The following is a 26,418-nucleotide window of genomic DNA, read 5'->3' as shown; positions in this document are numbered from 1 at the left end:
GCCCCCAACCCTTCTTGAAGCAGTCTGCAGCGCCCCTCAGTGCCTTTTCTTCCACCAACTTTGCAGCAACAGGTGAAGCAACTGGTCGTCCTGTCAGCCGGCAGAGCTTCATCACCGTCCCCAAGAGTGTTCTAAAAGTATGTGGCCACAGGGTGCACAGCAACAGCTGGCCAAGTTCGATGTGTAGGACACCAGCAGTCAGGAGGCATTTGGAGCCCGAGTATGTCTACCACATGCACGTCCTTTGCACACACGTGAGCTATGATGTGTGTCATTATAATGTCTGATGTAACCTTAAATTCAATAGAAGAATGTGTCAAACTATCACAGAGATCTGTGTGAAAACATCGCTGTTGTGTGGTAATGTTAAGGACAGAAAGTGAAGGTAAAACCTGACCAGGATGGTCCCGATCATCTCAGAGGAGGATGACAACTTGAGAGAAAGGGAACCAGTCTGATTTCATAGAGGACTGCCGCTCGGGACGCTCGGCATGTGCACCCCTTTACTCAGCTAAGAAGAGCGGTGTTCAGTTCTGAGGTGATGAGGATGGTTGGGTTTCAGAATGAACGTGACCCTTAAAACATAGCTTTGGAACGCACTTTGTAGACCAGGCTGGCCTCGAACTCACAGATATAGGCCAGCCTATGCTATTTGAGGCTGGGTGGGCTGGAGAGATAGCTCAGCGGTTTAAGAGCACTGACTGCTCTTCCTAGAGGTCCTGAGTTCAATTCCCAGCAACCACATGGTGGCTTTCAACCATCTACAATGAATCTGAGTTCCTCTTCTGGTGTGCATGAAAACAGAGCATTCATATACATTAAATAAATAGATAAACCTTAAAAAAAAATAAATAAAGGTGTGCGCCACCCCTGCCCTGCTTGCTCTTTTAAAATTTTAAAACAAGATTTTTATTTTGCGTGTGTTTGTCTGTTTGTGCGTGCCTGTGCATGACGGTGGCTGTAAGGACTCAGAGAGGCCATTCGATCCCCTGAAGTTGGAGTCACAGTGTGAGCTGTCCTGTGGGTTCTGGGAACTGAACCTGGATCCTCTACCTTTGCCTTCCAGAATTTCAGCACCCCCTGCTTAGCCCCTGGCCTCTGCTCCAGATCACCTCCAAAGTATCAACGCATGACTTTGTAATTTCACTCAAATCGTCCGGGGAGGCGGACCTGGGGAATTCTATGTCCGGCCGGCCGGCACTTAAGGTCTACAAGCACTGGCCGCCAACCCTTCCGGGCGCGCAGTCTCGGCTGCTGCTGTCCCCTCGCGGTGCCAGCTTTGTGGCGACGGGTGAAGTCACTGGTCCTTCTGTTACTGGTTGACAGTCCGGGGCACGGGGCCAATACAGGATCACCAGGATCGCAGGTCCGGAGCGGCGCGCGCTCGGCCGGTTAGACAGCACGGGCCGCGCGGTGGCCACAGCAAGATTGTCCCCAGCGCCACCCCACTACCACCTGACCCCACGCAGCCAATCAACCAGTCAAGGGCGGAGGTCCCCGCGCGGCTCGCCGCCGATTGGCCGGAGCCCCGCGCGCAGCCAATGCGGATACCCGGGGACCCGAGGCTCCGCCCTGTTGGAGACTCGAGACCTTCAGTCTTGAGGTGACTGGTCAGAGATCAGGGGATGGACGCGGCGCAGAAGGGCGCGCGGGTCCCTGTCGAGAGCCCGCCCGGCAGGTGCGCTCCCTCCGGGAAACTCGTGGGGCCTGGGGACAGCTGGGGGACCACTGTGAGGGACTGGCGAGCCTCGGGGGCAGGAGTCCGAGGGACGCTCAGATGAGTCAGGTCACCCGACCAGAGAAAAAACGGGCCACCCCCGAAGCCGAGCACACAAGGGGGACCGCGGGTGAGAGCTGTGCCGAGGGTGGCCGCATTGCCCTCCCGGGTTTCGGGCTCCTTCCAAGGGCATCGGGTCTAAGAGGCCGGAGCTGGCAGCCGAACTGCAAACATCCAAAGGAATCGCTGCTGCTTAGAGAGCAGGGAGGACAGCGTGGGCTTGGGATAGGGGAGGAGTTGGGGCACGATCCATGAGCCCATTTGATTGCCTCGAGGTGAAAAGTGGGCCTTGGAGAGGGAGCTCTAGGTACACCTGGACGGTAGAGGAAACCTACAGGCCCTTGCTCTGCTCAGTGCTGAGGGACCTCCCGCCTGGCGCTCAAGAAGCAGGGGTGGTGTGCCGTCCCTGATTCAGGGTTCTCCCACCCAGAGGAGAGGAAAGCATCCTCTCCCTCCCCTCTCGTCTGTTTCTCTCTCTCTCCTCTCCCTCTTCCCCACTCCGGCTCCACAAGGGCCTCCCTCTGCAGTCCAGGCTTCGCCTGCTGGGATTACAGGCTTGCCCTCTCGTTTATTTGTTCTCGTCTTCTGTGCCCATGCCTACGATATGAGATGCCTGTCTTACTCTTAAAATTTTGAGTCTCGACGGATGTGGTGGAACATGCGTAGAATCCCAGCTCTGGGGACTGGAGGATTGTGGTTTGGATGATAAGCTGTCTCCTAAAGGCCTCTCAGCCTGGTGGCCTGAGCCTTCGCTAGACATTCATTAAGCAGTTTCACTTTCTGCCGGAAGCAGTGACTGAGCATCATCTGTCAATCACTGATAAAATGCAAACGATAAACACTGCAGCCAAGCTGTAGTTGGGAAAGCCGCAGTCACTTGGCAGGCCAATGGGTGTGCAGCCCTGTGGAGCGCTTCCTATAGGGTACCGAGCCTTGCAGGGTCAGGTGATTCTGTGGGGCTCGCAGCAAAGATGCAGCATCAAAGCTCCTGCCTGTTCTGTTGTGGTCTTTGGCATAATGGACACAATTAGTCATTGTGTTTGGGTTCACGGGTGCATTGGCTTGAGCCCTATTTATTTATTTATTTATTATTTATTTAAAATCAAGTGAAATAATTATTATTTTCAGGCCCTATTGCCTACCATAGAGATTTCTGGAGGTCTGTGACACAAGTAGACAGCTCTCCTCAGTGGGGGTCTCTTGGCCTTTGCACTCTGTGTTAACCTGTGAATGGAGCCCCTTCTGGGTGACAGCCTTGCTAGGGCTCAGAAGACAAAGCCTGCTTGTTCCTGGAACTACATGACACCAAGCATGTGGCTCTTGAGTCAGGAAGACAGGGCAGGAGGGAGGGAACATTGCAGCCTGGAATGCCCCAAGGGCCAAGTTGGGGCCTGCGGTTTCAGACAGAACCTCACCCAAGCAGGTATGTTGAAGGGTGACTTCAAAAGGTTTAGGTACAGAGAAAACAGAAAATGCAAGCCTGCTCCAGAGAGAGACCTACCTGGTGAAAGCCAGAAGGAGGGAAGAGCCAGAGGACATGAAGCCTACTGCTTCTAGAGGCCACTCCAGGAGTAGGGACGGGAGCTGATGGCTAATGTCTGGCTCCCAGCCATTGGCAGTTCTTCCTCCCTGGAGGCTAGTGCGGGGCAGGTCCTGGGTGCTGGGATACCAGGGTGTCTCCCATCAGGAGAGGTGAAGCCTGATGCTCTATCCGGGCCTTCACTGTGCATGCAGAGGACCCTAGCTGTGAGCCCCCAAAGAGTGCTGCTGCCTACACCCTGCCTTCCTTCCCTTCACAGGCTGTTCTTCTTTCTTCCAGGAAGATCTATATGGACTACAATGCCACCACACCTCTGGAGCCTGCAGTCATCCAGGCTGTGACAGAGGCCATGAAGGAAGCCTGGGGCAACCCCAGCAGCTCATATGTGGCAGGTAATTCTAGAAGAATCCATAACCATAAGGGAACCAGAGGTCTTTAAGAGAAAGTGAATACTAGCCTGGCTTGGTAGCAAAAGTCTTTAATCCCAGCACTCGAGGCAGAGGCAGGCTGATCTCTGTGAGTTCAAGGCCAGCCTAGTCTATAAAGTTAATTTCAGGACAGCCATGGGATTGGGTATAGACTTTCTTTTTTCTTTCAACTTTAAATAACACATTTTCCCATATGTACAGGGACATTATTATAAAATCTAGTTATTACAATGTCTACATTGCTTAACAGAATTCCCAAGAGTTTTGTTAAAGCACACTTTTACTTTTTGTTGTTGTTGTTGTTTGAGACAGGTTTTCTTTCTGTAGCCCTGGCTGTCCTGGACTAGCTTTGTAGATCAGGCTGGCCTCAAACTCAAAGAGATCCCCTTGCCTCTGCCTCCCAGAGTGCTGGGATTACAGGTGTGAACCACCAGGCCCCGCTAAAAACCACTTTTAAAAAACTGAAACAAAATAATTACATTTTAATCTTTAAACATTGTGTCACTAAAGTTTACATAATGTTTTCTCTGTAAATCAGCACCATGTTACAATAATCTTAAAATCTTCTAGCCCTGTATGATATTCTAGCTAGGAACAGTACACTGACACATTTTCTTTTTACATTTAATCCTTCCTTCCTTTCTTCCTTCCTTCCTTCCTTCCTTCCTTCCTTCCTTCCTTCCTTCCTTCCTTCCTCCTTCCCTGCCTTCCTCCTTCCCTCCCTTCCTCCTTCCCTGCCTTCCTCCTTTCTTTCCTTCCTCCTTTCCTGCCTTTTTCCTTTCTTTCCTTCCTCCTTCCCTCTCTTCCTCCTTTCTTTCCTTCCTTCCTTATATGAGCATTGTGCATCACACACTCAGGTGTCAGAAGACAACCTACATGAGTCAGTTCTCTCGTCCCAAGATGAAGCACATCTTCAGCAGACAGCTTTAGAATTTTTTTCTGGTAAGTCCCTGATTGTATCTGGAGCCTTGCTGTCACCCCGATGGTTGTGACCTTTCAGGCTATAGTGTGCCCCCTCCCCCCATGAAGAAGAGCTCACTGAGATATGTTTATAAGCCTATGTCTAATAGTCACCTTTTATGAGACCAGCAGTCTTCCCCATGCATTTTGGCAATGAACTTTTCAGCCTACGTACGTATGTACATATGTTGCCCTTTCTCAAAAACGAAAATCACAGGGCTGAGGTCTCAGTGGATAAAGCGCTTGCTGCACAATCATGAAGATCTGGGTTCAGATCCACAGAAGCTGTATAAAAGCCTGGCAAGCATGGCAGCTGTCTATGTCTAACAGTCATGAGGCAGAAAACGGGACCTCCAGGACAAGCTGACTAGCCAGATCAGTGAGTCTCCAGGCTCCAAACCCTGCCTCAGATTCAGCAGGAGACCCTAAATATAACAGAAAGTACCAAGGAAGAGACTTTACTCAATCTCTGGCTTCCAAATGCACCCAAATGTGCAAACATGCATGCACAGCACAGCACATATACATGAACACATGCACAACACAGTGAATACACATGCACACACATGCAAAATAAAGTAAAATAAATTTGAAAAAAATAAAGACAAATAAAGTTTGAATTTGTTGCTTGGGATGTGTGTGTGTGTGTGTGTGTGTATTCCTTTTGTTTGTTTGTTTGAGACAAGGCTTCTCTGGAACTCACTCTGTAGACCAGGCTGGGCTCAAAATCACAGAGATCTGCCTCCTGTGTGCTGGGATTAAAGGTGTGCACCGCCACCACCTGGCTCATAATTATATTTTTATTTCTTTCTAGTTTGTCTTTGTAACACAAAGGGTTACATTTGAAGTTTTGGATGATAATTTGCTTCAGGTCAGTAGTTGGAAGACAGCATTCCACGTTTTTCTACAGACTTGGAGGCTAAGGCTTTGCCTTGCTAGCTAATGTTTCTCAGCAGGATGGCAAGGGCCCTGCCCCAGCCCTGTGCGGTGCATCACAGTGACTAAGATGAACCGCATTCATGGTGGTTTATTAGGAACTGGGGGACTTAAGGTGACGCACACCAACTGACTCTGCCACAGGGGGGCCCAGGCCCGGGTCTTATTAGCACCAAGGTCTCTCCTAAAGCAGTTCATTGGCCTTCATACCAGTTGCTTATTGAATTAGTGACACAGACTTTCCAAATCGATGCTAGTCACTCATTAGCTTGTCTGTTGGCTCGTTTCTGGACATTGCTTCGTCCAGAATGTCTCCTGTAGTATAACCAAACTTCTGATAGGATACACTAGAGAAGGCTAAGAAGATTATCGGAGGGGCAAGCAGTTAAGAGACTGTTCCTGTCCTGGGTAAAAGTCCAGCTGCTTTCTGTGGATATTTGAATCAAAATGCCAAAAAAGGAGAGAAAAATGAAAATACTCATCACAGATTTTTGTTTGTTTGTTTTCAAGACAGGATCTTACTATGTAGCTCTGGCTGTCCTAGAACTCAGTCTGTAGACCAGGCTGGCCTCGAACTCACCGAAACCCACCTGTGTCTGCCTCCCAAGTGCTGGGATTAAAGGTGTGCGCCACTATCCCCAGCTCATCACAGATGTTTCAGTGTTTCACAATATTAGGTTTTTCAATCTAGGGCAGCTTGCGCTGAGGTTCTGTGGGAAGCATTTGGGTGTTCCAGATGAGTCATGGCCTTGCTTGTAACAGCCAACAACAGCTGGAAGTAAGCTGGGGTGGGGGAAGGGTTCTGGCCAAATGATTGCACAGCTCGGGGAAGCTGGTATGGACCCAGCATCAAATTTGGGAGCCACGGTGTGTTGGCTGAGAGCCCCGTGGAGCCACCTTTCTCTGGCACACTGTGCAGTGGAGCTGGGCGGCAGCCAGGACACTTCCTGAGGGCAGGTGCCCTTGACCTCCCCTCTGTCTCCCAAGCCGGCCTGTAGGGCGAGAGAAGGCACCGACTGACTGACTTGGTGTGAGTTCTGTTTTGCTTACTTCTGTTGCTTTGCACCTCCTCTCCTTGTCCTGTCTTAAATGGGAAACTGAGCAGAGAGCCACACCCACCCCCTCTAGCATCCAGTAAGAAAGCAAAGGAAGCAAAGCTGTGCTGTGGGAGCTTGTAGGCCCCTCACCAACCAGGAGGTCCCCAACTCTCGCTGAGATCCTTAAGTCTGGGTGCTGACTTGCTAAGTCTCAATATGGCCCCTTTGCAGAGGTCCCACCAAGTGGTAGGAAAGCATACTCCAGATGGGTATGTCTCCTTCCAGAATCACCCCAGTTCTCAGCTTTCCTGTGTGTAGTTGCTGTGTTGGACATGACATTGATAGTAATGAACTTAATTATTTGTTTGTTTTCTTTTTCCTTTTTTTTTTTTTTTTTTTTTTGTCTTTCAAGGCAGGAAGGCCAAGGACATTATAAACACAGCTCGGGCAAGCCTGGCCAAGATGATAGGCGGAAAGCCTCAGGACATCATCTTCACTTCCGGGGGCACCGAGGTAGAGCTGCCTGCCGAGCCAGAAGGAACAGAAGGAACATCTGGCTTTGGGAGGAGTGTGTTCTTGGCGTTGTCATTTTAGAATCAGTAATGCCTGGGCTTTCTCCTTCACTGCTGTGGGATTCTTTTGTGATTTGTATCACTGAGTTTGAGGTTTCATCTGTCCCAAGGAAACTCATTTTTAAGTTGATAGAATGTACTTGAAAGAAACCTAGAAAGAAGATGCTGCGAGGCGCGAGGACAGTTGCTGGCTGTGGAACATGGGATCTTTCAACCATAGCGGTTTTTAAATGAAAAGTGAACTGGGATTTTTGATGCCAGTAATAGGCATCTGACAGGACATAAAAACTGTCTCCTACTTAGGAAATTGAGTAGAAAAAAGCCGGTAAGCCCTCCCACTGAGGTTAGCGATGTTACCGGGAGCCTTCTAAGAAGGTCTTAGAAAGACACCCTGCGTCCCACTTGCAGACTGGGGGACTTGGCTTCATTTTAAACTTATCTGTTGACTCAGTGAGGCCCCTGACAATACTCTGACAGCTGTCATGGACTCTCACAAACTAACTTATGGGGAAACTAAATGGCAAGACTTCTGGAAGATTACAAACCCAAGGAGAAGGCTGGATATTCCCCACACTAAGTCTGTAGAGTTCTGGTAACTCGGCAGACAGTTTTGTCAGGGACAGTTAGTCAGAAACAGCCTGCCAGTGGGGACTCTTGCCATGTGACTAGGTAGCCACAATCCTGCCTGCTCAGGGCAGGCCTGGACTGCTGGTACAGTCGGTACAGGAGTAGGCCATAAGATTGTCACGTGACTGAGCAAGCGTTGCACAGGACTGAAGAAAGTGCAATGGCAGGGACCAGGCATCAACTCTGGATTCAGTATGCAGAGATGGGACGGAGAAGTGCCATTAGAAAGTGTTCAGCTGCTGCCTCAGCTCCTCTGCAGTGTCTGCCAATGAGGGGTTTCTCAACGCAAAGGTGGATAGTGTTTGCCTTAAAGGAGAACATTTACTTGGGTAGCTGAGGCAGGAGGATCACAAATTTGGGCCAAAAGAAACCAAGAAGACACTGAATTCTGTCACAACAGAGATAACAAATAGACTTTGGATTTTCACAGAACAGTGAGGAGAGTGAACGAGCTGCGGGGAAAGCTGTTCATCTCACAGGGCTGGCTGCTGAGTGACAAGCACCCGGACAGACAGCTGGGGCTCACACAGCTTACTCACAGGCAGACAGTGCCAGCAGCAAACAAGTCGGAGATGTGCAGGCATGCAGCACAAGGGAAGCCTCAGGGCTTTCCATTCCGAAGCTCCTGCCACCAACAGCCAGCACACACCGGGGCCACCATGCCAAATGTTCACAGAGCGTGCTGCTGCTGCTGCAAGTGGGAAACTGAGGCAGTGTACCAAAACTCTAGATTCAGAAAACAGTCTTAGCAGTGGTGTTCATAATTAGCCCAAATCTGGGGTGGACCCAAACCTTCGGAGCTAGAACAGCTAAGTGCTGATCACTGGGAATAATATACCCCAAAGCTGGACGGTTGAGTCACAGACTCAGGTGAGAAAAGAAAGTCCAGGCGTGTAACTGCCAGGCTCCTGGATTCCACGCACATCACTAGGAGAGGAAGGTGCAGACCTGTGGGGAGGTTGATTCTTGAGCCTTTTGAAGTGTTAGGCACAAGAGAGAGGAACAAGTGAGAGGCTGTCTTCATTGGCAACTTGGGTGAAGGCCCTCTCCATTGTGTCTCCGCAGTCAAATAATTTAGTGATCCAGTCTATGGTGAGATGTTTCCATAAACAGCAGAGCCTGAAGGGACACGCGGTTGACCAGCGCAGCCCCGAGGAGGGGACCAGCCCTCATTTTATTACTTGCACGGTGGAGCATGACTCCATCCGCCTGCCCCTGGAGCACCTGATGGAAGAGCAAGTGGCAGGTCAGTGATCCTGGGGATCAACCTAGACCTCAGTGAGGGACCAGAGAGGCCACTCGGAGCCCAGTTCACTCACCCTATATGTGTGTAGTACTCCGATCTGGGTGTCTGCCGAATTTCATTGGCCCGTTCAGAAGCTGATGGCCAGCCACACAGTTCCTACTTTCAGCTGGTATGAATAATGCTGCCGTGAGCTGTTCTATGAGTGTTTGTGTGGGCAGTTTCTATTCTTGAGCTTGGACCTAGGAGCATAATTGCTGAGTCATACAGAAACTGAATTTGAGCCGGGATGGGGTGAAGGGAAGTGGTGCACGCCTTTAATCCCAGCACTCCAGAGGCAGAGTCATGCAGATCTCTGTGAGTTCCAGGCTAGTCTGGTGAACGGAGTGGGTTCAAGGACAACCAGAGCTACACAGAGAGACCCTGTCTCACAACTGCATTTGACAGATTTTTGGGTAGACATGATTAACCCTAGCCTTTACTTTCCAGGTCAGTGTCACCATCTGAGATGACCATCAGCAGTCTCTTGGCCCTGCCAGAGCCTCTTGTCTGTCTCTTCTGTCATAGTCACCATCATAGGCTGTACCTCTGTGGTCTTTCAGTGCCTAGCATCTTTTCCTGTTGTCTTGGCTCTGTGTGTACATCTCCTTTGTAGGACTGTCTGCTCACATTCTTGCCTTTTTTGTTTTGTTTTGTTTTTATTTTTGGTGTTTAGTGAGGATTGATGGCAGGGCCTCAAGTATGCCAGGCCAGTGCTCTGCCACAAATGGCAACCTCAGCCCCTTGCCCTAATTTTTACTGGAGTATTTATCTTTCTATTGATTTATAAGAATTTTACATATATTTGACACAAGTGAACAAAGTTTTGGTGAAGTTTAATTGCTTTTTGGTTTTGTTTGTTTGTTTGTTTTTGTTTGTGTGATATCTAAGATGACTTTGCTCTACCCCAGGTCATGAAGATTTAGTCTGTGGTGCACTGTGAGCTAGTAGAATTCATTTCTTTGTGTGAAATTGAACTCCTACTCCTAACTCAGAGTGCACCACAGACTTAACCATGAAAACCTCCTAGGCATTGACACAGGACCAATCTGCCTGCCCCTCTAGTGTGATGGAACCTGGCTTGGGTATTTTCAACTTTGGTTCACAGAGTTCCAGGGGACAAGGGCACCACAGCACATCATGGTGCTTCTCTCCCAACCTTAAAGCCAAGACTGCCCTGTGAGAGAACCCGACAGCTAACCCAGATGGGAATAAAGGGGGGAGGGGGTGCAGCTCCAGCTTCCAGGGCTGTCTTCAGATGGAGCCCTTTGCTCAGGGCTTGTCTGATGCCTGCCTGAATCTGGCCCCGGTGTACTGGCCTGCTATCCGCCAATCTTTTTGTTGCACTTTACAGGAATTACTTTTTCTGCTGTTAGTGTTCTTTTAAATAATTTTTCAAAACATGAGTGAATCACGTAATTCACGAATTCACGTAATTCCAGCTGAAGGACATTTAATGAATGTGCCAAGTGGAAGAACAGAACATACCGAAAAAGAAGATTTTCATTTTCTTTTCTTTCTCTCTTTTTTCTTTCTTTGTTTCTTTCTTTGTTTCTTTGTTTCTTCGTTTCTTTGTTTCTTTCTTTCTTTCTTTCTTTCTTTCTTTCTTTCCTTCCTTCCTTCCTTCCTTCCTTCCTTCCTTCCTTTCTTTCTTTCTTTCTTTCTTTCTTTCTCTCTTCCTTCCTTCCTTTCTTTTTCTTTCTTTCTCTCTCTCTTTCTTTCTTTCTCTCTCTCTCTTTCTTTCTTTTTAAAGGGGAGCATGATTGATCTCATATTTGGCACACAGCCACTGCCATGCACAAATCCATCCCAAGATGCAGAGCCTGGAGAGGGCCTGCTCGCATTAACTGTCTTTGTTCCAGCTTCTCTAATGAGTGTCCACCAGTGAAGGTACAGCAGCTGTTGGACTCTGCTGACTGTAGACAGAATCCAGCTGGAACCTGTTCCAGTTCTCTGTGTGCCCTTTGTCCTCTGACCCCGAAAGGCCCTCTCTTTGCTAACTCTCCCTGGGTGTGTCTGCTAAGGTGTCACCTAAGGCTTTGCCTGTTGCCGTGGTGCTTCTAGCCTCCTGTAGCTACTCCCCATGCAGGTCCTGCTGTTGTGAGAACGACCAGAGGCCCGAGCTGCTCCATGCACAGCACCGTAAATTCATTTCTAATGTTTTCTCAACTTTGATGATCATTCCCCTCTTAAAAATGCAATTATGCAATTATTTGCAATTATGCAATTATTGCTAATTAACCTTAGTATATATGTTTTGTATCTCAGAGGTCACTTTTGTCCCAGTGTCGAAGGTAACCGGGCAGGCAGAGGTTGAGGACGTCCTGGCGGCTGTCCGCCCCACCACGTGCCTCGTGACCATCATGCTGGCCAATAATGAGACTGGCGTCATCATGGTGAGTCGGCCTTTTCTTCTCAAGGAGGCCCCAGGGAAAAGTTTCCTGACTTGGGTATTTCCACGTGTCTCCACCAGGCCTGTTGTCTTTCTGTCCTTGACTCTGTGGCTTTGCTCTGTCCTCTGTCGCTCAAGTCATTCATTCCATCCCCATCAAATCAGAACTGCACACTCATTCAGAGGCTTGCCTCTCTTCCTGCTTCAGCCTGTCTCCGAGATCAGCCGGCGTGTTAAGGCCCTGAACCAGAGCCGCGCTGCCTCGGGACTGCCCCGAGTCCTTGTGCACACGGATGCTGCTCAGGCACTGGGGAAGAGGCGAGTGGATGTAGAGGACCTTGGCGTGGACTTCCTGACCATCGTGGGGCACAAGGTATGTGTGCAAGGGCCGCCTTCCCTCCTTGTTGATTAACAGCCACAGCAGACTGGAACCGTCAGCACTGCTGTTCATTACCAATTATACCACTGTCGTCATCCAGTGAGCGCCAGGTATCTGCCAGGGAGCAGGTGCTCAGGAAGGGCATGGTCCTCCGGAGCTTTCAGCGCATGTGTGGGACAGGACCAGTGACAGCTAGGATGACATCTGATGAACCATGACATGGATAGTAGGGGCAGCCCAGCCCACATGAAGCCAGGGAAGGACACAGCGGGCTCTGAGGAGGATGGGTGGCTGTGGGTTTGGTACACAGCGAGTGCTGGTTGCAGGGGCAACTTAGGGGAGACCTCACCTGCTCACATGGAGGACTCACTGGCATAGAAGAGGTGAGTCCAGGAAACTGTTGCTTCCTCTAACTTGATGGAACTATGACTTCTCTGCAGGAAGGTTTTGTCTCAGCAACTCTTCAAATTACAGTACAGAAACAAGGTCATAGCAAAGATGCCCAGAGCTTCCGTTTGACTCTCTGGCAGCTGACAAGGACATTCTGTGTTCTGTTTTGCAGCATAGTCCTCAGCTGGTCCCTAAAGGAGCACAACACTGGCCTGATACCAGGACACTTTACCCTTTGCTTCATATCACTGGGAAACAGAGGAACATGTAGGAAAAGCCCTGGGCCACCTCTGTTCTAGCCCCTTTTCCTTTACAATCCTATTGTGCCGTATGCAGGGCTCTCCCAGCATAGGGCTGGATCAGGAGTCCAGCACCTGCCCATCCTCAGGCTGGGGCTCTGCCCTGCACCTGGGGCCCTTGTGACTCTCAGACACCAAAGTGGAGGCAGATAGACAGCCCAGGCCACAAGGAAATGGCGGGACCACACTCCCAGGAGCACTTTGTGCCTCCAGCTCTCACACACAAATAGGACAGGTCCCAGGCGGTTCCCAGTGAGTAAATGACTGGCTTTCCCTTCCAGTTCTACGGTCCCAGGATTGGTGCTCTGTATGTACGAGGGGTCGGTAAACTTACCCCCCTGTACCCCATGCTGTTTGGAGGTGGACAAGAGCGGAATTTCAGGCCAGGGTAAGGTTGAATGTCCATGAGCTTCTGCCCGGCTGGCCACACCACTGTCCGTGAAGCCAGTGACTTTTCACCGCTTTTCTGTCTCAGAAGCACAGTCCACATTGCCCCAAATCAGAATCGGTCCTGATGATTGGTTTCTACAGTGGGGCTCAGAGCCTCAGTCTCGAGGCGACTCAGAGCACGTGACAGGAATTCCCCTTTCTCATAAATGTTTCAGAGCGTTGGGTTCCCTGTGCATTGCAGTGCACCACTGTTTTCTTCAGTGGGGGCTCAGCCGGCACAGAAGGCTCCCCATTCCCCTTTGTGAGAGCCGCAGGTCTCTCATGGTGCTATGACTCCAGATCAGTGCCTGCACCACCTTTGTTAGAACTTCTAAGGAGGAGACAGAGACGGTGCAAAAACAATAGTGGCTCCTTGGCGTGAGTTCCACCCCCAGGACCAGCCATCTAAAATGAGTGGTAAGGGAGGGCGAGAACCGCCTCCATCGGGAGCCCGCAGGCAGACCAGCCAATCAAGAAGAAGAGGCATTGGGCGGTACCTGCTCTAGCCCATCCTCACAGGGCAGTGTGCTGCTCACCAGCAATCACCAAGTAGACACCCAGGCTTCCACCCAGAGGCCCCACCATGGTGTCAACAGAGACCGGAAAGGGACCCTGGAGTCTGTGCATGGGCGACAGGACACATCCTCTCTGGGTATCAAGTGAGAGCCGTGGTCTGTACTTCCCACCAGCAGTGCTGCAATGCATACTCCTTCCCTGCAGAGCAGAGTCAGCGAGCCAGGAAGAGCAGGAAAGTTAGCTGAGATGCAGATTCTCAGAACACACGAAAATGGTCAGGTTTCATGCCAAGGACTTGAAAGATGTTAAAGTAAATGAAGAGCTCGTCAATGGACGCCAAGCCCAAGAGAGCACTATGAATGAGGCGGCCGTCGCCGTGGGTGCTGCAGTAAGGGACCGCGGGCACGCCTACAGTAAGTGAGCCACGTGGAAAACGCCGTGTAAAGACCACGTGGACATTTCAGAACCCCAGACTGCAGCAACCCAAGCGTCTGCGCGGATCGACTCGCCAGCAGGGTACCGAGACAAAGGAAAGAAGCACAAACTGAAAGAGAGAATAACAGAATTGAGACACCAGGGAATAGAAAACTAGACAGAGCTTCAAGGACCTCTGAGGCCTGGACACAGGTGACATGTGTGTCATTGAACTCCCTACAGAAGAGGAGACAGAGGACAGGGCTGAGAAGGCTACTTGAGAAAATGCAGGTGGCAATAGTGGGTCATGCCTTTAATCCCAGCACTCAGGACACTGAGCCAGGTGGAACTCTGGGAGGCAGAGGCTAGCCTGGTCTACATGAGTTCCAGGACAGAGTGAGACACTGTTTTGAAAAATATCAAAACCAAAATAATAATAATAATAATAATAATAATAATAATAATAATAATTATTATTATTATTATTATTATTATTATAGATAACCAGCATCTCAAATTTAGTAAGAAACATAAGCACAGATTCAGAAGGCTAGGGGCACAAAACAAACCCTAAGAAATGTATGCCAAGACATTTCAATGCATAACAGTGGAAGATAAAGTCTTGAAAGCAAACGGAAGGTTGACATCTGATGGACAAGAGGAAAACACTTTGGGTGATATGAATTTCCATGGCTGTGCAGAGCGCTGAGGGAAAACAGCCAAGTTAGATCCCCCCGCCTGATGAACAGCTTCTTCAGGTCTCAGGAGGAAATCAAGGGGTTGCCAGACAAAGAGACACTAAGAGAAGTTGAGACATACAGTAGGCAGCCCTTCTCCTCTCGGGCTTTTCTTGAAGCTTTAAAAGAATATTTGAAAGCTTATGAAGATTAGAACAGGGTCTGCTGCAGTTACCGGTGTCTATAAAGAGAACATTCAAGATGATTGTATAAGGCAAAGCTATAAAAAAAAAAAAAGACGTCTATATGTTTGGCATTTTTAGACGGGTTTCATGTAGCTCAAGCTAGCCTTGACCTCTGACCCTCCTGCCCCTACCTCTTAAGCTCTGGTTGGTTCTGCAGGGCGTGTTCCACCATGCCTGGCTTTGTATCTCACTTGAGCTGCTAAAATGATAAAGCCAATAGGCTGGAAAGTTTTATTAACAGGTGTTCACAGATGTGTCTGATGTCATGAAACACCACAACCAAAAGAAAGTTGGAGAGGAAAGGGTTTATTTGTCTTACACTTCTGTATTATGGTCCATCATTGAAGGAAGTCAGAACAGGAACTCAGACAGGGCAGGAACCTGGTGGCAGGATCTGATGCAGAGGCCATAGAGGAGTGCTGCTTAGTGGCTTGTTCCCTATGGCTTGTTCATTTTGCTTTATCATAGAACCCAGGACCACAGGCTCAGGGATGGCACCACCCATAATCTGCTGTGCCCTTCCCCACAGGTAACTAATTAAGAAATAAGTTAATTTCTAATAGGTAACCCTACAGGCTTGTCTACAGCCTAATATTCTGGAGACATTTTCTCACTTGAGGTTCCCTCCTTTTAGATAACTCTAGTTTGTGTTTCAAGTTGACATAAGACTAACCAGCACAATATGATATAATTACATAATACAGATAGTTAATATCCAGAGCTTCTGAAAAAAAACTTTACAAAGAGGTGAATATTCCAAAATCAAATTTCAAAACATGTGCAGTACCCCACAAAAGTAGAGTTAAAAAAAAGTACAGCTCAATGGCAGAACACCTGCCTGAAACACATGAGGCCATGGTTTTGATGGCATCACAAAAAAGGGGGTGGGGAGGGGAAGCAGGTTCAAGCCCTGCTGCCTTAGTTATTTTCCTATCTCTGTGATTAAAAACAAAACAAAACAAAACAAACAAACAAACAAAAAAAAAACGTTAGCAAAAAAAGCGACTGGGGGAAGAAGGGTTTCTCCTGGCCCACAGCCCATCACGGAGGGAAGGCCAGACAGTGGGAGTTTGTTAGGGCACATCCTTAACCAGGAAGCAGAGAGCAATGACCCATTCTGCTCTTCCTCTCTTGCACAGTCCAGGGTCCCAGCCAGGGAATGGCTCCACCCACAATAGGCTTCCCACCTCAGCTAATGTAATCAAGAGAATCTTTCCAGGCATGCCTAGAGCCCCATCTCCTAGGAGATACTAGACTCCATCAAGGTGACGATTGACAGTAACCGTCACAGCTGCCATTTCAATAATGATATCAAAGGTAAGCCTGCTGACCCCAAATGTCGCATAAAAGAAATGTTCTGGGCTGGAGCTCATCTGTGCAGAGCTGGAAGCCCTGTGATTGCTGGTAAATCGTAGAAGGACACCATGACTCTTTGGAGAGTCCATCTTTGGAGATGGAATCTAGGCTTAAAAATCCCCCAAACAAATCTCTGCCCCTAGATACTTTTAACTAGGAAATCATCCCATATGTCTAAGCGACATCACTCTTCCAGAAAAGAAGAAAGGAAACGAGGTTTTGTAAAGATAATATCTGTCTGCAAAGTGAGTCCAGGACAGTCAAGACTACAGAGAAGCTCTTTCTCAAGACTGCCCCCCCAAAATTAATTTATATAATTCACAGTAGGGAAATCAAGGCCGCAGGAACAGCTGGTCATGTGTCACCCAGTGTCAGGAGTACAGCGCACTGAACGCACGCATACTTACTGCTCAGCACGCTTACCCTCGTCATACCTGTCTCCCGCAGGACTGAGAACACAGCCATGATTGCTGGCCTTGGAAAGGTAAGCCTGCCCACCCCATGAGTGCACTGACTAGAGCCTGGCATTTCCCTGGTGAGGCTGGAGAGCTGCAGCCAGGTGTGGTGCACTCATGTCATCTCAGTACTTGGGAGGGAGAGGCAGGAGGAAGAGGAGTTCAAGGGACCTTTGTTCTTTGTGGTAGGTGAGTTGCTCCAGCTTAGCAGTTAAATGGGGGGGAAAAAACTAGACCAGAGTTTGGAGAGATGGCTCTGAGGCTAAGAGCCTCATCTGTTCTTCCAGAGGTTTTGAGTTCAATTCCCAGCCACAACATGGTGGCTTATAGCCATCTCTACTAGGATCTGTTGCCCTCTTCTGGCACACAGGTGTACATGCAGATAGAACAATCATATACATCAAAATAAATTCAAAACAGCAAGACCGATAAGATGGCTCTGTGGTAAAGGCACCCAGCCTGAAGACCTAAGTTTGATCCCTTAAGCCCACAGGGCAGGAAGACAGAACCGACTCCAGAAACGTGTTCCCAGCCCTCTACGGGCCCTGTGTCATTTGCATTTGAGCACATACACTAAACAACAGACCAGTTTAAAGGGAAACTCTTAGAGAGCTGGTGATGCTGCCCTCACTGCAGACGGTCAGGCCTGCTGTCCCCTTAGAGCTGTACAGTGTGAGGCACCCAGGTCAGACATGGACTAATGGCCTGTCCCCTCTGGAGCATGAGCCTGCTAGCACTTGAGGAACTGGGCGTGCAATGATGGTCACATTGCATCCCCAGGTGGGAAGAGAGAGACAGACACCAGTGCTCCGCGTACTGTCTTCTTTATTCAGTCCAGGACCACAGCCCATGGGGTGGCCCTGCCTGCATCCGGGGTCTGTCTCCCCTCCCCACTTTAGCCTCTTTGCAGTTACGAGCTCTCCTAGGCATACCACCCACAGTGTGTTGCCATAGAGGTTCTAATTCCAGCCAATGAAAACGACCGTCATGCTTGGGGACCCCAGCTGTCCAGGCCCCTCTACTTTCTCTGCCATCCTGAAGTGTCTCCCACTTTCCCGGTCTTCGCTCACAAGGCTGGGAGACCTATTGGGAATCCCAGTCCTCATCCGTGGATCTGAGGCAGCAGCTGTGGCCATCTGTCCTTACTCCAGGGTGCCAAGATGTCTCTTGTCCATTTTCATGGCTCACCGCACTGGAGCTGGATGAGGCAGTCCTTGTCCTTGGCTGGGTATCTGCCGTGGTTTCTGCGGGCCTCTTGTACAGCAATTAGCATGACCTTTACACGTCACAGCAGGTCATCTGAGCCCTTACTAGATCTAATTACACGTACACCAGGCACTTACATTCCTGCTCTGCCTGCCTGGGGCCCGCACGCATCACCTTCACCCAGCAGGCAGCTGTCCAGGAAGCAGTCTTCTCCCTGCAGGTGGAAACCCCTGCTCCTTGGACCCTCGGAGACCTGGGAACCTGTGTGGTCCCTGCTTAGGAGTGAGCCTGCTGCCCCAGTTTCGTATCTCTGTGGAATGACGCTCCTTAGGAGCTGAGATTCCCTCAGGGCTTACTTGCCGTGCTGTCTGTGACACCTGGGGCCTGTAGGGAGCATCCGGTGACCCTGCTAAGCACTTGGGGCGGCTTGGCAGAGCTGGTCCGCACGCCCTGTGGGGCCAGTACAGGAAAGGCTGTTTACGACTGTCAGGCCCTTCAAGCGGATTGCTGCCTCACACCACCACGCTTCTGTGTCCCCAGGCTGCTGAGCTGGTGAGTGACAACTGTGAGGCTTATGAGGCCCACATGAGAGACATCCGAGATTACCTGGAGGAGAGGCTGGAGGTGAGAGGGGGCAAGAGGCCGGCCCTGCAGTCTCACCCACGTGGGAGGCACCAGACACAGTCTCCCTGTGAACGAAGCTCAGTCTGGGGATCTGGGGAGCACAGTAGGTCCCGGGGAAGGATGGGCCAGAACTGGGTGCTGGAAGTTAGCTGGCATCAGAAATCCCCAAAAGGGACCCTGGACCAAGCAGGTATATCTTTTCTCAGTGACACATGGTTGTGTGTAAAGCGTGAATGTGTTCAGTATGTAGCTTTGGGGTACATAGTCTTCCCCATACCTGTTATAACAAGGTAAGCACATGCTGAGATTCTGTTTCAAAAAAAAAAAGTCTAGATATCAAACAGTTGATGGGACAAGGTGACTTGCAAGTGATAACTGTTTCATGGTGGGTGCATGCATACTTGTATGTGTGTGTGTGTGCATACATTCATGCCACATGTGTGTGTGTGTTGGTTTTGTTTTTAGGCTGAATTTGGTAAGAGGATCTGTCTGAACAGCCGGTTTCCAGGTGCAGAGAGGCTTCCAAACACCTGCAACTTTTCCATCCAGGGGGCCCAGCTTCCAGGTGACTATCAGTCTTCCCCTGGACCCTGTGTGTGTTGTAGATTCATGGGATCGGATCCAAGCCAGGACCTGCCCCTGCCCTTGAGTGCCCCCGGGCCATTGCAGCTGATGTTGGCCTGGCAGAGGCCAGGTGGCAGCCGGCTGAGGGCAAAGTGCAGGGTGCTGTGTTCAGGTGGCTTCTCCAGAAGCACTCAGGAACTCAGGGTAGCACGTGATCCAGTTTCCTGAGAGCCCCCAGCCAGGGCCCCAGACCTGGTGGCCCAGAGAATGTGTGAGCCACACCTCAGATGGCCTTTGTCTTCCTGGACGAGGGTGTCACCCCTCACCTCCCCAGGTCACACAGAAGCCTGAAGGATGCAATGGAGACTGAAGCTGAAGCACATGCTTGCTGAGAGGAAGCCGATTTCCTCGCTCTCCTCATAGACCCCTGTGGAGAAAGCTGTTTTCCTATCATCTCCTCCTTTTCTAGGGGATAGCTGTGCGCAGTGATAACCTGTGTTGATTTAGCCTGTCAGGATCCCAATATTGTTGAGGCGGCTGGTTAGAATGCCACTTTCAAAACCAGTCTTAGGAGGCAGAGGAGAGTTGGCCTTTCTGTAGCTGGAAGAAAAGGAAGTCATGTTCCTGGAGTTGCACCTGCATTGGCATTCAGTGGATAACAGCCAAGAACCAGACTGGGAAGGCTGGAAGGGGTGCGAGATGGCCCGAGTCCTGCATCTAGGAACACATGCTGTCTTCACAGGGTACATGGTGCTTGCACAGTGCCGGACACTGCTGGCCAGTGTGGGAGCCTCATGCCACTCAGATCACGAAGACCGGTAGGTATTTGCAGCTGCACCAAACTCGGGTGGAGGTGGGAGTGACTCGGGGCCTAGCCGCCTAGCTGCAGACTCACAGCAGGGAGACAGGTTCTGCTGGTGGCAGGGGCAGGTATGGGTGCCTGCGGGTGGGAGTGGATCCGGGTGAACGGGCTTGGATCTGAGACAGCAGTCAGCCATCAGTAGCAGGTCCAGAGCTGGCGGGATGGCACAGTGGGCACATGAAGGGAGAATGCAGAGAGCCCCTGCGCCAGGCAGCAGAGGAGAGACGGGATCTTTGGGAGGCAGACAATGCCTGGAGTCCAGCACCTGGTGTCCAAGGCTCCCTTAGGAGCAGGGAGACTGAGCTAGCTGGGGAGCAGGGGAGTGGGAGGTTCAGATGGGAAGGGCCCATGGGCTGCCTCGATGAGGCACTAGATGGCATTGCCCAAAGAGCGTTCACCATGACCCCAGACCAGGAGAGGCCAGGAGCCAGGGCTCGGTGCGGAGCTGGTCATAGGTGTTAGGGTTTGGAAGCAGTGTGGCTCCCCATACGAAGCACAAATGGGTACGGGAGGGAATGGGAGAATTTTAGTGGGACCTTACCTATCAGTAGGCTTGAAGGAATGTTTAGGCCAGGGGCCTTGGAGACAGGAGGACTCCAAGAGGCGTCAGCAGGCTAGGTGGGAGGGCACTGAGCAAACAGCACATCCTCTGCTTGAGGATCTGGCTTGGGACACAAAGGAGAGCATGCCCTCAGCACGCTGGCACTGGGCCTCCTCTGCAGGCCATCCCCAGTGCTGCTGAGCTGTGGCATCCCTACGCATGTGGCCCGGAACGCGCTCCGGCTCAGTGTGGGCCGCAGTACCACGAGGGCTGAAGTGGACCTCGTCGTGCAGGACCTGAAGCAGGCCGTGGCCCAGCTAGAGAGCCAGGTCGTGAGCTAGCAGCCACTTTTCCCCTCAGTGGCCAGCTGGACTTTGGCTACTCAGTCCATAGGAAACCCCTTGCAAAAGTCCCTCGGCTGTTCCTTCTCAAGGCCTGCACTGCGATGGCTCTCTTGCTCTGGGGTGATGAGGAGCTGCCTGACACAGAATCCCACTCCAGCCCTCCTCCCCAGAGGCTGAGGACCACACTGCCACATAGGACATCCCCTGCTCCTTCTGCCAAAGGCTAGCTGGGGATGGAAATGTTCCACATATCGGGTAGCTTGTCAGGAACACCTGGCCCCAGGAGTCACTTAGGCTAGAAGACAAAATCCAAGTCTTTGTCCATGTAGCTGCTGTTGTGAAAATAGGAAACGTAATTTTGTCTCTGCCCATGGCCTCCCTTGTGCACCTGCAGAACCCCCACTCCTACCCCCACAGCCCTGCCTCCCTCCTCTGGCCTCGGCTTGCCACACTGCCCTCCTGCCTCCCTGCCCTGATGGTCCAGGGGCCTTATGCCTTTTTCCTGGAGGTCACAGTTCACCTTGCCACATGTCTTTTCTCTCCATTGTACTCAGGGATTCAGCTCCAGCAAGGCTGACAGGAGGCTCATGCCTGATCTGTCTTTGCCAAAGTAGGAAATCTGATCATTTGCACCCAGCTTTAATTTTATTTGCAAAGGTTCCTGTCATCTTGAGGACACGTGGCACACATTGCAACAGTATTTATATAGGAATATCTTCTTGAACAGTGCTTTTAGGTTGTGGATCTGTGGTCCAAAGGGTGATGCAACGTGTGGAAACCCTTGTCAGACATAAACTAAACTAATAAAAGATGTCTGCGCTTGCTGAGATATACTTGGGCTTTTTTCTGGTGGTGGCGGGAGATTTTTGTTGCTGCTGACAAGGCTGATGTATGCCTGTCCGTCTGTCTGAACCAAAGGGGAAGAGGGTCCTGATGTATCACTGTGAAATGACTGCAGCCCGAGGGTTGGAAGGGACTCCCAGTAGACTGAGAGAGGCCCCACTCAGCACCTTCCTGTGGCACCAGGGTGACACCATGCTGGTCCTGAGGTTCTGACTTCCCCAGCCAGGACCATGGATGGTCCAGACTCCCAAGAATGCTGTGGCCTGAGAGAGTCTCACGTAAATGCATACGTGCACACACGTGCGCGCGCACACATACATACACAGAGAGAGTGTGTGTGTGCTGGGGGCCTCCAATGATGGTATTTAGGCACTATGGAGTGTCACACTTGAGGGAGAATTGAGACGTCTCCTGGGCAGACTGCAGTCTCCCTGGAAGATTTGCTGGGGCAAGTTTCTGAGCCTGAGCTGACTGCAGCTGTGAGCATAGTGTTGGAGACCCATCCCAAGCCAGGAGCCCTGCTGAGGCGTCCTCTTGTTTCACTCTGCAGATGATAGGGTTCCGGCTGCCGAGAGGCAGCTGCTGGTCTGACTTGCATACCCCTTCCTCCAGGGCCTGCACTGTCCAGGCTTGGAAGCTCCAGGCACCCAGCCCAGGTTGCTTGAGCCAGGCTTTGAGGGCCAGCCCCCAGGGCCTGCCCCCCTGTGGCTGCCTCCCATCTGCCCGGGAGCTGCTTATCAGGTAACCAGAGCCCACAGCAGCGTCCACGCCTGAAACAGGAAGCCCTGTTGGGCCTGTATACAAGCCGCCACTGAGAATTGGACTTGAGGATGGAGGAGCAGCAGGCACTGGTGGCCTCCAAGGACGGAGATGTGGCCACCTTGGAACGGCTGTTTGAGGCAGGTGCTCTAAGCCCAGGCATCACTGATAACTTGGGGGCTGGCCTGGTGCATCATGCCGCCCGGGCTGGCCACCTGGACTGTGTCAAGTTCCTGGTACAGAGAGCCAAGCTGCCCGGCAACCAGCAGGCACACAACGGGGCCACGCCAGCGCACGATGCAGCGGCCACTGGCAACCTGGCAGAGCTGTGCTGGCTGGTCCGTGACGGGGGCTGCAGGCTGCAGGTAAGCGAGGCTAGGGTAGCTGTATGTCTGCTCTCTGTGAATCTGGCTGAGACGAGTCCAGAAGGTCTGCTCCCCGGAAGGCCTGACTCTCTCTCAATCAGAGATAAATGCCTATGCCTCCCCACCATGTACCCCACCCCCCCAAAAAGAAAAGCAACGCAAAGCCCTTGAATACCAAGGCAACACCATTAGTCACCCTGTGCTGGCACAGAAAAGTCACCTGGATTTTTGCCAACGATGGCCTTGCCTATGTTCAGGATCCCATCTCTGACCAGACCTGATCAATAGAACCTGCTCCCCAAAGGGTCAAGAAGTGAGTTTGTAAAGAGACACCATGGGCACTAAGGATCTTGGAGCCCTGGGGGCACAGGCTGGCAGCCACGCGAGTGAGAAAGCTCTCAGGTCTGGTGATCTTCCTGCTAGAACATTTCTATAGAACTATCAGCCTCCTACAGGCTTGCTTGCCTAGACCTGCTTGGTGCAGGCCAGGGACCGGCTCATGGCGTAGAGCAGTGTGCTCTACCCTCTGCACGCCTTTCACCCACTTTTCCAATGATCGTGGGGGCAGAGGACAGAGACACTGGCCCATTTCCAGACTCACACTGGATCATGGCACCCTCAGGGATTGCCTGGGCCTGCCAGATGCTTGGCACTTTTAGGAGAAATGCCTTGGGGACCACCCCTGGGCAGGGATTAGGGGCAGAGGACTAGAGGCTAGTGTCCTGATACACCCATGGTAGGAATCACTGTGCTAGCAGAAGCCTTTCTGAGCATGTGCAAAATGTGTGCACGAACTCAATTGATCAGGAACGCAGCCAGCTGGGAGTGGGGAGGGATCCCAGAGCCCTGGCCTAGCCCCTTCCTCGGTCAGGGTACTTTTTCAGTCTCCGTAGGGGATGGAGGAACCAGGGAGGGAGCCAGCTGCTGACATTATAGGGCCCTCCAAAAGACTAACCCCAGGCAGCTGGTTCTGGCCTTGCTGGTCTTGCTCCAGCCAGGCTGCGTGGGGGCCTGGGTAGGCTCAGTCTTTTGCCTGTGCCCCGGTAGGACCAAGATGCCTCAGGTGTCTCTCCGCTGCACCTGGCTGCTCGGTTTGGACACCCGGCACTGGTGGAGTGGTTGCTACGTGAAGGCCACGCAGCCACACTGGAGACGCTGGAGGGGGCCTTGCCACTGCACCACGCTGCCGTCAGCGGTGACCTAACCTGTCTGAAACTCCTGACAGCTGCCCACAGCGGGTAAGCCCAAAACCTCACCCAGAGCAACCGGCCCCCAAGGGAGGCTGTACGGAGGGGAGGCAAGAAACGTGCTGGTGGCCCCTGGGGCAGGCCTGTGACTCCAGAGCCAGAGGAAAAGCAGAGCAGATGGCGTGGGTACAGGCTCTGCATGGGCAGGAAGGGCCTTCAGCACAGGTGCAGCATAGCACAGGTTGGGGTGGGGGCTGCAAGAATTGCACCCAAATAGTGCCTTCAGGTCATGCTGACTGGGTCCATCCTCCACACTGGTAAGCCCTGGACTGGACCAACCTCACTGAATCCAAGACCTGTGCCCCACCCTCCTGGGTCTGTGGATGAGGGAAGGTAGGACCAGACCTACTGAGGCAAGAAAGGCAAGAAGGCTTCAATTCTCTCTTCCTTCCTTCCTTCCTTCCTTCCTTCCTTCCTTCCTTCATTGTGTTCTGGTCAGAGCCCTATACAAAGCTCACCTTGCTAGAACGAAGGTGAGCAGGGGGCTTTGTAAAGAAAGAGACTCAAACCCTTGCCCCATGAGTAAACCAGTTCTCAGCCTCAGTTTCCCCTTCTGCCAGCTGAAGCTTGTAATAGCCTCTCCATGATGGAGCAGAGGTGCCCCTCTGGGATGGATCCAAAGTCACTCAGTGAGCTGCAGTGTGTTTGTGAAAGCATGTCATTACTCCCCTGCCTGAGTGGCATCCTGCTCAAGGGGCTCCAGAGCTGAGGACGTGGGACAAGGCCAAAGTACAGTCAGAGACCGAGAAGACAGATCTGCTTGAGCCAGGAGCGGTTAAGACTGCTTATGACTAAGGGAGGCCACCTTTTCCCAGCCCACTGCACAGTGCACACTGCACTGGAGCAAAGCGAAGAGCTGCTCAGTGGCCTCAGAGCCGGGGGTGCAGGGATGCTTATGGGGCAGCCGACACCACTAGCCATAGTGGCCTGGAGGCAGAGAGGACCCTTAGGGGGGTCAAAATTTTGTGTCTCACCAGGGATGACTGAGATTGCAGACTTGGCCAAGACAATGACCCTCCCCCATTTAAATGACTGACATGAGTAAGCTTGACCCAGACAAGGAAAGAGGGGAAGAAAAGACAGATTTTGGGGCTACGGTGCACAGTGCCCATTGAAGCAGAAGCTGGAAGGGATTAGGGAAACTCAGACCATATGGCCAGGAGTCAGGGGTCAAGGGCAAGTCTGTGTCCTGCGGTAGGGCACAGGCCCTCCCTGCAGCTGGTCACTGGGAACCGAGGACTCACTCAGGCCCAAGAGCAGCCTGCAGAAAAGCCCGAAAATGCTGCTGCCCCAGCTCACCCCTCCTGGGCGGTTCTGGGTGCAGGCCTCACGAGCCTCCCTCCATCACAGTGGTGTGAACCAGCGGACACGCAGCGGTGCCTCTCCACTCTACCTGGCCTGCCAGGAGGGCCACCTGCACCTGGCCCAGTTCCTGGTGAAAGACTGTGGGGCCGACGTGCGCCTGCGAGCCCTGGACGGCATGAGCCCCCTGCATGCTGCTGCTGCTCGTGGCCACTACTCTGTAGTTGTCTGGCTGGTAAGGGGGCACTGTGGGGGAAAAGACACCCAGGAAGCCCAGGCCCTAGACTCAGGTAGGCCTGGAAGGGCGCCCTAAGTAGGTGCTGTGGAGCAGACTCCACAGTGTCCTTGCAGGGAAGATGAGGCCAGGGACAAAGGCAGGCCTCAAGGCACTGTGGTGTTGACCAACAAGACAGGCCCAAGGCTATGTGAGCAGCTCTAAGCCAGAGCTGCGGGGGGAGGTGCCACAGCACCCAGGCCTCTAGCAAGCACCCTCCTGGAGGAGCTGAGGCCCCCAAGGGCTGCCTGTGCCGGCATTCTCCCCATCTCTCCTACTGCTGAGTGCCCTACGCAGTGTTCCTCTCTTGCTGTGGCATTCGGCTTGTAGGCTTCCAATGCCGCCATCCTATGCTCACATAATCTGCCTGGGATGCCACAGGTCACAGGGCATGTGGGATGAGCCATCTCTGTCCCGAGGCTTCCAGGGGAGATCCCACTGGCCTCTGAGGATCACAGCTGAGGAGTCCCATCTCTGCTCGAGTGCCCCTGTCCCTCCTTCAGAGTGTCCACTCCAGGTCCTTCCTCAGTGGACAGCCTGCCTGCCTGGGTTCTCTCACCAGGTCGCGCTCACAGACGCCGGCCTGGCAGCACGGGATGACGAAGGGGCCACTGCCCTGCACTTTGCAGCTCGCGGTGGCCACACGCCCGTTCTCCACCGGCTCCTGCTCATGGGCGCCCCCGTCGTGAGGGACTCCTGGGGAGGGACTCCTCTGCATGACGCAGCGGAGAACGGACACATAGAGGTATATTGTGGCGGGGGGGGGGGGGGGGGGG

General features: G+C 51.9%; 2 protein-coding genes across 5 annotated transcripts in view; both read left to right on the top strand.

Annotated features, from left to right (window-relative positions):
• Positions 1-1,599: 1,599 nt before the first annotated feature.
• On the top strand, positions 1,600-22,522 carry Scly (selenocysteine lyase). Of its 2 annotated transcripts, none has more exons than XM_055616693.1 (12): positions 1,600-1,678; positions 3,597-3,709; positions 7,091-7,191; positions 8,943-9,123; positions 11,428-11,555; positions 11,760-11,924; positions 12,901-13,007; positions 16,704-16,740; positions 18,458-18,541; positions 19,007-19,106; positions 19,848-19,923; positions 22,308-22,522. In XM_055616693.1, the coding sequence occupies exons 1-12, from the start codon at positions 1,626-1,628 to the stop codon at positions 22,438-22,440; spliced, it is 1,278 nt and encodes a 425-aa protein (XP_055472668.1). In that variant the 5' UTR covers positions 1,600-1,625; the 3' UTR covers positions 22,441-22,522. The 2 variants fall into 2 exon arrangements, with proteins under 2 accessions (XP_055472668.1, XP_055472667.1); XM_055616692.1 differs by lacking the exon at positions 22,308-22,522 and adding an exon at positions 20,690-21,679.
• Espnl (espin like) overlaps positions 22,446-26,418 on the top strand; it is a 22,560-nt gene continuing 18,587 nt past the window's right edge. For all 3 annotated transcript variants that reach the window (XM_055616688.1, XM_055616690.1, XM_055616687.1), the window contains exons 1-4: positions 22,446-22,819; positions 23,867-24,057; positions 25,417-25,603; positions 26,205-26,387. In XM_055616688.1, coding sequence (XP_055472663.1) covers positions 22,526-22,819; positions 23,867-24,057; positions 25,417-25,603; positions 26,205-26,387 — 855 coding nt within the window. In that variant the 5' untranslated portion in view covers positions 22,446-22,525. The remainder of the gene's footprint in view (positions 22,820-23,866; positions 24,058-25,416; positions 25,604-26,204; positions 26,388-26,418) is intronic.

This window comes from Psammomys obesus, unplaced genomic scaffold (genome assembly GCF_907164565.1).
Source record: "Psammomys obesus unplaced genomic scaffold, mPsaObe1.curated_primary_1811, whole genome shotgun sequence".
In the NCBI taxonomy this organism is placed as follows: Eukaryota; Metazoa; Chordata; class Mammalia; order Rodentia; family Muridae; genus Psammomys; species Psammomys obesus.
The sequence above is the reverse complement of the archived record's forward strand: the minus strand, read 5'-3'. Positions and strand labels throughout refer to the sequence as shown.

What these genes read in the sequence shown, in the direction of transcription:
- Scly (XM_055616692.1), top strand. Translation starts at nt 1,626, where the DNA reads ATGGACGCGGCGCAGAAGGGCGCGCGGGTCCCTGTCGAGAGCCCGCCC. An exon ending in TGATTGCTGGCCTTGGAAAG is followed by an intron (nt 16,741 to 18,457) that starts GTAAGCCTGCCC and finishes CTGTGTCCCCAG; the next exon opens with GCTGCTGAGCTGGTGAGTGA. An exon ending in CCAGGGGGCCCAGCTTCCAG is followed by an intron (nt 19,107 to 19,847) that starts GTGACTATCAGT and finishes CTGTCTTCACAG; the next exon opens with GGTACATGGTGCTTGCACAG.